Source organism: Lolium perenne, chromosome 6, assembly GCF_019359855.2.
Source record: "Lolium perenne isolate Kyuss_39 chromosome 6, Kyuss_2.0, whole genome shotgun sequence".
Classification (NCBI taxonomy): domain Eukaryota; kingdom Viridiplantae; phylum Streptophyta; class Magnoliopsida; order Poales; family Poaceae; genus Lolium; species Lolium perenne.
Window position 1 is genome coordinate 67,438,681 of NC_067249.2, and position 11,557 is coordinate 67,450,237.

The 11,557-nt window shown below is 49.4% G+C and overlaps 1 protein-coding gene across 1 annotated transcript; it reads left to right on the forward strand.

Annotated features, from left to right (window-relative positions):
• Window positions 1-5,277: 5,277 nt before the first annotated feature.
• LOC127307578 (uncharacterized) lies at window positions 5,278-10,751 on the forward strand. The gene is made up of 12 exons (XM_051338310.1): window positions 5,278-6,591; window positions 6,690-6,892; window positions 7,026-7,223; window positions 7,313-7,384; window positions 7,765-7,860; window positions 8,325-8,404; window positions 8,498-8,573; window positions 8,648-8,858; window positions 9,048-9,241; window positions 9,354-9,459; window positions 9,552-9,641; window positions 9,872-10,751. Exons 1-12 carry the CDS (start codon window positions 5,967-5,969, stop codon window positions 10,600-10,602), a joined length of 2,682 nt encoding a protein of 893 aa, XP_051194270.1. The 5' UTR covers window positions 5,278-5,966; the 3' UTR covers window positions 10,603-10,751.
• Window positions 10,752-11,557: the final 806 nt, after the last annotated feature.

The window sequence follows — 11,557 nt, forward strand, 5'->3', positions numbered from 1 at the left end:
GGTGAACTTGCATTTTCACGCGAGCAGTCGGGGCTATAAACCTTTTCCTCGTATTGTGTGTTTTATTCTCACTCGTTTTTGTCGCGATTGTTAGGAAATATGCTTGTTGTATTATCAGAGGGAAAAGGCCACAATATATAGTACATGTACAGGTGCACATATGCAGAAAGCCCCCTAACATATGGGAAAACTACAATAGACAGATATATACATCTAACACCCCCCTCAAACTCATGGTGGATCCACAACACTGAGTTTGGAGAGTAAGAAATCATGCTGCGCTCGAGTCTGTGCCTTCGTAAAGAAATCCGCCAACTGCAAATCTGAAGGCACATAATGAACCGCAACAACATCATCCTGTACCTGTGCACGTGTGTAAAAAGCATCAACACCGATATGCTTGGTGAGCTCATGCTTGACTGGATCACGTGCAATACTGATAGCACATGTACTGTCAGACAAAAGTGGAGTAGGTGTCGTAACAGAGACCCCAAAATCTGCAAGCAACCACCGTAACCAAGTCACCTCAGCAATCAACAAAGCCATAGCCCGCAACTCAGCCTCAACACTCGAACGGGAAACTGCGACCTGTTTCTTCGTCTTCCAAGCAACAAGCGAACCACCAAGAAACACACAGTAAGCAGAAAGCGAACGACGATCCGTAGGATCACTCGCCCACGTAGCATCCGAATAGCACTGGAGCTGGAGAGAGCTGGAACGGGGAAAGAAAAGGCGACGAGTGATCGTGCCACGAAGATAACAAAGAACACGGAGGAGATGACTATAGTGAACAGTGGTAGGAGCGGAGACAAACTGACTCAGAATATGAGCATGATAAGAAATATCAGGACGAGTGACAGCAAGATAAACAAGACTCCCAACAAGATGGCGATAACGGGTGGGATCAGGAAGAGGATCACCATCAGTAGGACGAAGCTTGACATTAAGCTCCATAGGAGTATCGACTGTGCGCTCATCCCCAAGAGCAGCACGAGCAAGAAGATCCTGAATGTACCTTTCCTGAGAGATAGAAAAGCCATCAGAAGTGGAGGAAACCTCAATGCCAAGAAAATAGCGAAGAGGACCAAGATCAGTCATAAGAAACTGATCACGAAGACGAGCCTTGACAAAGGCAATATACTCAGGATCATCACCGGTAATGATCATATCATCAACATAGAGAAGAAGAAGAGTACGTCCACGAGTAGAAGTGTGAACGAAAAGCGTTGGATCATGAAGACTAGGAGAGAAACCAGCAGCAGTCACCACAGAGGCGAAGCGCTCAAACCAGGCACGAGGAGCCTGTTTGAGACCATAGAGAGAACGTCGAAGACGACAAACCATCCCATCGGGAACAGAATACCCAGGAGGAGGCTGCATGTAAACCTCCTCACTCAACTCGCCATTAAGAAAAGCATTCTGAACATCAAGATGGGAGACAGACCAGCGGCGAACAGAAGCAACAGCAAGAAGGGTACGCACAGTAGTCATATGAGCCACAGGGGCAAAAGTCTCATCATAGTCACGGTCGTGCTCCTGCTGAAAGCCACGAGCCACAAGACGTGCTTTATAGCGCTCAAGAGATCCATCAGAGCGAGTCTTAATTTTATAGACCCACTTACACGTGATAGGACGAACACCAGAAGGGGAGAAACAAGATCCCAAGCGCCAGTGCGCTCAAGCGCAGCGATCTCCTCAGCCATGGCAAGCTGCCATTCAGGATGACGCTCGGCATCCCGATAAGAAGTCGGCTCGGAAACGACAGAGAGACCATACTGACTAGGAGAGTAACGAGCTGGAGCACGACGCTGACGGACAGGCCGTGAAGGGGGAAGGTCATCAGCGGAGGACAAATCATCAGAGGAAGAGGAAGAAGGGACAGCATCAGAAGGATCTGAAGCCGGAGAACGAGGAGTACTAGGTGGACTAGACGGAGGAGAGGATGGCGCCGAAGGGGGCACATCAGGACTAGGAGGGGGAGGAGACGGGATAGCAGGGGGTGCATCCGGAAAAAGAAGAAAAGAGATATCATCCACCGGGTAAGTACCCGAGGTGGGACGAGGATAGAAGGGACGCGTCTCATCAAACGTGACATCACGAGAGATGCGCATCCGACGACCAACGGGGTCCCAACAGCGATAGCCCTTATGCTCATCACTGTATTCGAGAAAAACACACTCAACAGACTGAGCGATCAGCTTGGTGCGATCGCGAGGAGGGAGAAGAACATAGCAAACACAACCAAATAAACGAAGTGTCGGGTAATCTGGAGAGCAACCAGAAAGACGCTCGAGAGGAATGCCACCTTGAAGGGCAGCAGAAGGCTGAATGTTAATGAGGTAAGTCGACGTAGCGACAGCCTCAGCCCAGAAATGCGGCGGAAGAGAGGAAGCAATCATCATAGCACGGGTAGTCTCAAGAATATGACGATGCTTACGCTCGGCGACACCATTTTGAGCATGGGCGCCGGGACACGAGAACTGGGCAAGGGTGCCCTGCTCAGCAAGAACACCACGCAGGTGCTGGGAGATATACTCTCCTGCAGAGTCAGCACGAAACACACGAATGGGCGTGGAATACTGAGTATGAACCATGGCTGCAAAACGCTGATAAATAGAAAGCACCTCACTGCGAGAGTGCATAAGAAACAATCAGGTGTATCGTGAAAAATCATCAATAAACAAAATATAGTATCGATGACCCCCTTTCGAAGGAAAGGGAGCCGGACCCCAAACATCTGAATGAACTAAATCAAAAGGTCGTTGAGATACAGACGCACTAGTAGGATAGGGAAGATGAATCTGTTTTCCTAGCCTACAACCCTGACATGAATGCAAAGACACGTCTCCTGAGACAGACCCCAGAAGACCACGACGAACTAATGACGATAAACGGGAGCCACAGAGGTGACCCAGCCGATGATGCCACTGCTGAAAAGATCCAGTGACAGAAGCAGCAACCGCAGGAGAACTGGCAGATGAAGTGGCAGCAGAAGGAACGCGAAGCCAGTCTAACTCCCAGAGCCCCGGGGACTCAAGGCTGCGAGGGCCAGCTCCAACCAGGGCCTGTGTACGGCGGTCCTGAACAGCACAAGAATCAGCGTCAAGAATGACGCGACAACCAGAATCAGTAAGTTGACTAGCGGAAAACATGTTCATCTTAAGACGAGGAACATGAGAAACATACGGAACAGAGAAAGAGGTAGTAGAAGGGTGCCTCGACTGGAAACAGGGAGAGAGGTACCATCAGCCGTGATAACACGAACAGGCGAAACAATAGAGCGAAGAGCAGAAAAAATAGAAGACGCAGAGGTCATATGAAAAGAAGCTCCAGAATCCAGATACCACGAGGATGACGTACCTGACTGTGTGGAAGGTGGTGGTCGCGCGGTGCCAGAAGAGCCAAACACAGAACCAGCAAGCATTCGTCGAGGAAGAGCTGTACCAGCGAGCAGACCACGAAGACCACGGATAATGTCCTGATCAGATAGCGCAACAGCGGAAGATCCTGAAGAACCAGCCTGACGACGAGTAAGATGCGGCGGGCGTAAGCTGGGATCCCTCTGCCAGCACGTAGAGATAGTGTGGCCAGGCCTGCCACAGTAGGTGCAAGGAGGTGATGTCGAGCCACGAGGCTGCTGGGGCTGACGCTGACCCTGGAATGGAGGAGTATGAAGTATCGGCTGTGCCGAAGGCCGCAACGAAGCCGGCGGCATAGGAGGTCCACGAGCAGACGGCATAGGAGGGCCACGAGCAGCAAGAACAGAGGGAATCTCAAGAAGACCAGCACCACGAAGACGAGTCTCCTCAGCACGAAGCTCAGCAAGGACCTCAGAGAGCGGAACACGACCACGGGCAAGCAGCTGGGCCCGGCGCGGCTCAAACTCCTTACGGAGCCGCGACAAGAACTCAAAAACGCGCTGAAACTCCAGATCCGCGCGCACAGTCAAACAGCAGGGACAGGTGGCACACACAGCTGTACGGAGAGAATCAAGCTGACGCCAAATAGCAGCACTCTGAGTGTAGAACTCATCAATAGTAGAATCACCCTGCTGAAGGGCATGCTCCTGGCGGACCACGGATAGGTAGAGAGCATCACCAGACGGCTGATAGCGCTGACGAAGAAAAGCCCACTGAGCAGCAGCGGTGGGAAGACCCATAAACTCAGCAACATACTGAGGCAGAACACTAGAGGTGAGAACAGCAGCAGCACGAGCATCCTCATCAATCCACTGAGTGTACTCAGTCAGATCCAACCGGTAAGTCGCAACGGCAGTAGAGTGGTCCTGGACCTTCTGGTTATAATCAGCCAGAGCAGTGTCATCAGCACTCTTGGCTGCATCCTTATCTGCCTGAGTAGCATCAGCAGCAAGTGCAACAGATGGCGGTGCAACAGGCACCGTAGGAGCAACGGGGCGCGGCGGACAGGAGACCTCGCCAGAAAGCACACCCCAAAGACGAAGACCACGCATGTGGACGCGCATGAAGGCAGCGAAATCAGGGTAATTCGCGCCATCGAAGATCACCGGGCAGCGAGGGATCGCAACATAGCCCGAGGAAGACATAGTTCTTTCTTTCTTTTTCTTTTTTTTTTTTACCTCAGATCAAAGTCAACGGAGAGCCGGCGACGCAGGTCGGGGAGTCAGCGGCACGAAATCAAGAAATCGGAGAAAAGGGCAGGCGGGGAGAGAGAAGGGCGGGCCAGAGCGGGCCGGGCCTGCAGCAGCGCGCGGATCGGCAGGTCCTGGCGCGCGGATCGGCGGGGCCTGGTGCGAGGGCGGGCGCGCAGATCCTTAGCGAGTCCTGGCGCGCGGAGATCCTGGTCCTGGGACGAAGCCGGCGGCCTTCGGGACTCTTGGGGAATCGAAGACGACGGCCTTGGGGAATCGAAGAAGAAACCGGCGGCCTTGGGGAATAAATCGAAGACGACGGGGCGGAATAGAGACGAACAAGCAACCGGAGAGGATCAATTTTGCTCTGATACCATGTTAGAAAATATGCTTGTTGTATTATCAGAGGGCCAAAGGCCACAATATATAGTACATGTACAGGTGCACATATGCAGAAAGTCCCCTAACAAATGGAAAAACTACAATAGACAGATATATACATCTAACAGCGATAAGGTCACCGATGCTCAAAGTGTTGTACTCCGTACTTACATAATTCTCGTTCAAAAATGGTAAACACCAGTGGAGTACACACAGGCAGGCTCCACTCTGAAGTCTGAACATATAGCTCCGGACGGTTCGGTTCAGTTTGGAAACCCAGGAACATAATTAGCAGGGGATGCCGGCCAAGACGCCATCCCTCGTGCGATCGATCCTAGTGTGGCGCCAGGTTCGTTCCTCTGACGCCGATGCCCCGATCGCTGCCGTTGGCCGGCCATGGCGTCATCAGGTAGGCACCGTTCTCCAACGAGACGCTCCGACGTGTAAGCAAGCGGCGCTGCCGATCGTTGCAGCTCTTCGGCGCCTCTCTCCCATGAACCGTCGCTCTCCTGTCCTGCCTCCCCGATGCGCATTTCTTGCGTCCACGCGCACGCCTCGCACTGACCGAAGCAAACAGAAAAATAGTACCAAGTTCATTTCTTGTTCTTCCCCAGCAGAATCATCACTCCCTCACTCTGTAGCCACGCTACTGGACTGGTTGTCTCCGTCCCCGGGGTCTCGGAGGAGTGACCTGACCTGTGAGGCCGCGAGGGGGGAGATAATCTGTTCTTTTTCCTTCCTTTGATCCTCAAATCGGGCTTGCTTCCCGTGCAATTCCGGCTAATCGATCTTGGCAATCACGGCGATTACCCCCCGTCTCCGACGCGCCGTCGCCGTCGCTTGGTGATTAATCTTCACGCCGTGGCCGGCCAAGATTAAAAGGGTTGGGGGATTCTTGGAAGCCTTTCATTCCCCTATGCGTGCGGCGGTAGCCCAGTGAGGACAGAGGAGTGACTGATTTCCTGGCGAGAGGTGGATGGCGACGCGAGCCGTGTCGGTGGCGGTAGCGGTAGCGGCGTTGGGGCTCGTGGCGGTGCTCCTGGCCGCCTCGGTCCCTGGCGCAGCGGCGAAGGTCTGCACCAACACGTTCCCGTCGTCGGCGGCGGTGGCGTCGCACACGGAGCGCGCGGCGGAGAAGCTGCGGTCCGCGTCGTCGGAGCCAGACGTGCTGCGGCTGCCCGGCGGGCTCGCCGACCATGCCCACGGGCACGGGCACGAGCAGCACCTCACCCCGACCGACGAGTCCGCCTGGATGGCGCTCATGCCGCGGAGGCTCCTCGCCGGCGGCGGCAGCGGCAGCGCCTCGCCGCGCGAGGAGTTCGACTGGCTGATGCTCTACCGCAAGCTCCGGGGCGGCGGTGCCGGTCCGGCCGTGGACGGCCCCGCGGGGCCGTTCCTCTCGGAGGCGTCGCTGCACGACGTGCGGCTGCAGCCGGGCACCGTGTACTGGCAGGCCCAGCAGACCAACCTGGAGTACCTGCTCCTCCTGGACTCCGACAGCCTCGTCTGGAGCTTCCGCACGCAGGCCGGGCTGCAGGCCACCGGGACGGCCTACGGCGGGTGGGAGGGGCCCTCCGTCGAGCTCCGGGGACACTTCGTCGGTGCGCCGCCCCGCGATCTTTGCCCTGCCCATTTGCACATAGCAGTTGCTCGTCTCGGCTGAATTTCTCCGGGCCTGACGCCGTTCTCTGCATTGCAGGGCACTACCTGAGCGCCACCGCCAAGATGTGGGCGAGCACACACAATGACACCCTCCATGCCAAGATGTCGTCCATCGTCGACACGCTCTATGACTGCCAGAAGAAGATGGGCACAGGGTACCTGTCGGCCTTCCCAACGGAGTTCTTCGACCGCGCCGAGTCCCTCACGACTGTTTGGGCTCCTTACTACACCATCCACAAGGTATACGGACTTTGATTGAGATGCAAATCATTGTGTTCAGTTGTGGTCTGCATTCGTGTCTGGAATCCATTCTTTGCATTTTGTTCCATTGCCCCTTTGGATTTCCTGACGAATTGTCTTCCTGCGTTTGAAGATTATGCAAGGGCTTCTCGATCAGTATACAGTGGCTGGAAACTCCAAGGCCCTGGGGATGGTGGTTGGGATGGCTGATTACTTCAGTGCTCGTGTGAAGAATGTCATACAAAAGTACAGCATTGAGAGGCACTGGGCATCGCTCAACGAGGAGACCGGGGGGATGAATGATGTGCTCTACCAGCTCTACACGATAACGGTGATTCTACGGTTATGCTTAGTTTGTCATCTGCTTTAGAAGGATGTTCTAAATGCAGTTCAGAGTTGATTATTCTCTAACTTGGGCAGGGTGATTTGAAGCATTTGACACTGGCTCACCTCTTCGACAAGCCATGCTTTCTGGGGTTGCTTGCGGTTCAGGTCTGCTAATTCGCTTTCCTAGCTGTGTCTCTTCTGATAGTTCAGAATGTGTGTTAGTTAATTGAAAATTATTCAAATGAAACCGCCATCCATTTTTATTGTTTACAACTAGTGTGTCCATTTTACATGCTCTTATTGTTGTCGAATATAAGGACGTGTTTCTGTTCAGTTTAATTTAATTTGTGTCTACATACAAAACTAATATAAATTATATCACTAATGCAATTAAGAGTGCATTGCAGTACATACCATATAGTGAACTCACAGCGTATAAAATGCATATCGACTTGAAAATAGAACTTGGCAGGAATACAAATATGATGGCCCTATCGCAGGACCCTCTTGGTAGTGATTACTTTGTGTATTTGTTTATATTTCAGGCTGACAGCATTTCAGGCTTTCATTCCAATACACACATTCCAGTTGTCATTGGTGCGCAAATGAGATATGAAGTTACCGGTGATGTTCTTTACAAGGTAAAGGAATTCAAACCTTGCTTTCTTCAAAGTTCAACTACTCCACATTCGTTGGTAGAGAGTTTTTTTTCAGGTGATGTTGTATTTTGGTTACTCCTTCGAAAAAGAAAAAAATAGGCTTACTTCACTTCTAGTGTATGCAGTCTTGTTGCCCAATGTTGTTGATATCCAAATGGGTCTATATATTGGGAAGGATAGCTTAATCTGGTTTGATAAAGATATTGATATATGCTAAACTGTGTTCTCTTGGTATCATTTTTTGGGTTGGTGGATGCTAAAGCGTGAGTGTTGAATCTTTGGGAACTATGGTGCTTTCTTTACTTCTTCTAGTCATTTTTTGTATAGGGGTCATGTCAAGTTTGTGGTGGTAACTGATGTTATACCATCTGAGTTCTTGTTTTCTCATTTTGACTCCATCAAGTGAAGCTCCCTCAAAGCTAACAATATCCTAATTCTTGAAATAGCAAATTGCGACATCCTTTATGGACATCATAAATTCTTCTCACAGCTATGCAACTGGAGGGACATCAGCCGGCGAATTCTGGTAATACAATTAATCATGTAAATTGGATGCACTAGGTGTATGCGCTTTCGATACTAGACTGCATATGAGCTTATACCCTTGTTCTGTTTTCAGGTCTGATCCAAAGCGCTTAGCCGCAACTCTGAGTACTGAGAATGCGGAATCCTGCACTACCTACAACATGCTCAAGGTTTATAATTACCAAATAATTCTCCAGAACATTTACTCTCTTTCCGGAATGTGTCATATGCAAGCGGTTTGCAGGTTTCCCGCAGCCTATTCAGATGGACCAAGGAAACAGCATATGCGGATTATTATGAAAGGGCGCTGATAAATGGTGTGCTAAGCATCCAGAGAGGGACGGATCCCGGTGTGATGATTTACATGCTACCGCAGGCTCCTGGACATTCTAAAGCGGTGAGCTATCATGGTTGGGGAACAAAGTACGATTCATTCTGGTGCTGTTATGGGACAGGTAACATGACAAACTGCTGACTACTGTTTACTATGCGACATTAGTGCCTTCATGGGTGAATCAAGCAATTGCAGCACTTGCCTTATTTTGACTACTATGGTTTATCTCCTTTTTGCTTTATGTTAAGTTGTTTAATTTGTAATTCAAACTTACAGAGTTCTTGTGAATTTTCTATTTTTGCACTTGCAGGGATAGAATCATTTTCGAAACTTGGTGATTCCATTTACTTTGAGGAGAAAGGAGGTACACCAGCACTCAGCATCATTCAGTACATTCCAAGCACATTCAACTGGAAAACAGCTGGGCTTACTGTTATTCAACAACTCGAACCCCTCAGCTCTTTAGACCTGCATCTACAAGTTTCTGTATCCATTTCCGCAAAGGTAATTCTTCTCAACTTGTCTTGCCTAAAATTATATGGTCATGGTAACTTAGCTTCCTTGTACTCTTTTTTTTTTTTTTGAGCGAGAGCTTCCTTGTACTCTGTTTGTGCAGACGAATGGTCAGTCTGCCACATTGAATGTGAGAATACCATCATGGTCATCTGCCACTGGTGCAAAAGCTACTTTAAACAACAAAGATTTGGGATTAGTAACTCCAGGTATAACCATTTGAACGTGTGAATCTCAAAAATACCATTTCAATTATCACCAGCCAACTTAGAAACAAGTGTTCTATTTGATCTTATGGCAGGGTCTTTGCTGTCAGTCACCAAACAGTGGAACTCAGGAGATCACTTATCGCTGCAATTGCCCATCGTCCTAAGGACCGAAGCAATAAAAGGTTGATAATTTATGAAATTGAAATATATGCATCCACATATTTAAGATTGAAGTAGCAGCTAATTTACTTACTTCACAGTGAAGACACAATAATTCGTCATGTCAACCAATGATTATAAAATAAAAATATACAAACTAACAGTGCACATGATTTTTTTCGACCTGTCCCTATCCTACTGTGATTATTAGCTAGAATATCCACTCAGTTATTAATCGCTAACTATGCCTCAGATGATCGGCCGGAGTATGCATCTCTTCAAGCAATTCTATTTGGGCCATTCGTTCTCGCGGGTCTTTCCTCAGGTGATTGGGATGCGAAAGCCAGCAGTGCAGTTTCCGAATGGATCACTGCAGTACCTCCATCATACAACTCACAGCTGATGTCCTTCACTCAAGAATCAAGTGGGAAGACGTTCATTCTGTCAACCTCAAATGGCTCTCTGACAATGCAAGAACGACCTGCTGTTGACGGCACAGACACCGCCATCCATGCGACGTTCAGGGTGCACCCTCATGACTCAACTAAGCTGCAGGACACCCACAGCACAACCCTGAAAGGCACCTCTGTGCAGATCGAACCATTCGACCTGCCAGGAACGGTGATCACCACCAACCTTACCTTGTCTGCACAAAAGAGCTCTGATTCCTTCTTCAACATAGTACCTGGGCTCGATGGAAAGCCGAACTCAGTTTCCCTCGAGCTCGGGACCAAACCAGGATGCTTCTTGGTGTCTGGGACAGATTACTCTGCTGGGACGAAGATCCAGGTCAGCTGCAAGAGTTCTCTCCAGAGCATCGGCGGAATATTCGAGCAGGCAGCGAGCTTTGTGCAGGCTACTCCGCTGAGGCAGTACCATCCGATAAGCTTCGTCGCGAAGGGGTTAAGGAGGAACTTCCTCCTGGAGCCATTGTACAGCTTGAGAGACGAATTCTACACGGTTTACTTCAACCTTGGGGCCTGACACTGCAGAATTAGTACAAACAGTCCAGAATAACACATGCCCTCTTTCTTCTCATACATACTGTATTTACAGCAGGCGAAAATGAGTTGTTTCTTGTGAAATCTTATGAAATTACATTTGAGTGCAACAGTCATTTCTTTGGCGAGTCAGTTACTCCTGATTGTGCGAAATATGACTGTTCGAAGGTGAAGGAACCATGAGCTGTTGAGGACATGATATATCTAATTTTTAACCTTTTGTATGTTGGCAACTGAAGATGCTGCTAAATTGTTTACTGCAACCTGCAGCATATATGCTGCAATAGGTGCTGCTGTTTATCCTGGTAATGGATAAACAGTCAGAGCAAGTAGCAACACCTAATCTTCCCAATTAAAATACACCACCAGCTACTTGGAGGAGGAAGGCAAAGTCTGGGATCCTATCCATTCTCATAAACAATGCAGAAGAATCTCAACTGATCAAGTCAGTGCCTGCATTATTTAACACATCTCTGCTCAACATCCGGCAAAAGAGTTGATCAATGTGCACATCATGTCTAAAGGGGCCTAACCACAAATCAAGCAAAAGAAAATTCATCTCCTGGAAAGAATAGTTTGGCACTGCTAATTGGCTATCTTTCCAAGAGACAATCATGCCAAAACAGCTCATGCAGATTTCAACCCAATTGTTGTATTTGTGTACAGATATTAGGGAACACAAGATTGGCACTATGACAGCTCAATTTGTGAGATGTATACATTTGCACAGCAATGTAGCAGAATCGATCAGCATACAAGTAGACAACCTGAATCCTGATGCAAACTACAGAACTTCACAAACTGGTGATCAGGCACAAGATTCTTAGTTTCAATAGTTTGGCATGTCAAACATGCAGGTGCATTTGCTTCAATTATAATCCACTCAGCATTAAAAAAAAAGGTTCAATAGAAAAGGAGGGTAGAGTGATGACATGAGA

Bases quoted from the DNA above. Each gene is read 5' to 3' on its own strand.
- LOC127307578 (XM_051338310.1), top strand. From the start codon at position 5,967: ATGGCGACGCGAGCCGTGTCGGTGGCGGTAGCGGTAGCGGCGTTGGGG. The intron at 6,592-6,689 runs GTGCGCCGCCCC...TCTGCATTGCAG, and splicing joins GCTCCGGGGACACTTCGTCG to GGCACTACCTGAGCGCCACC. The intron at 9,642-9,871 runs GTTGATAATTTA...ACTATGCCTCAG, and splicing joins AAGGACCGAAGCAATAAAAG to ATGATCGGCCGGAGTATGCA.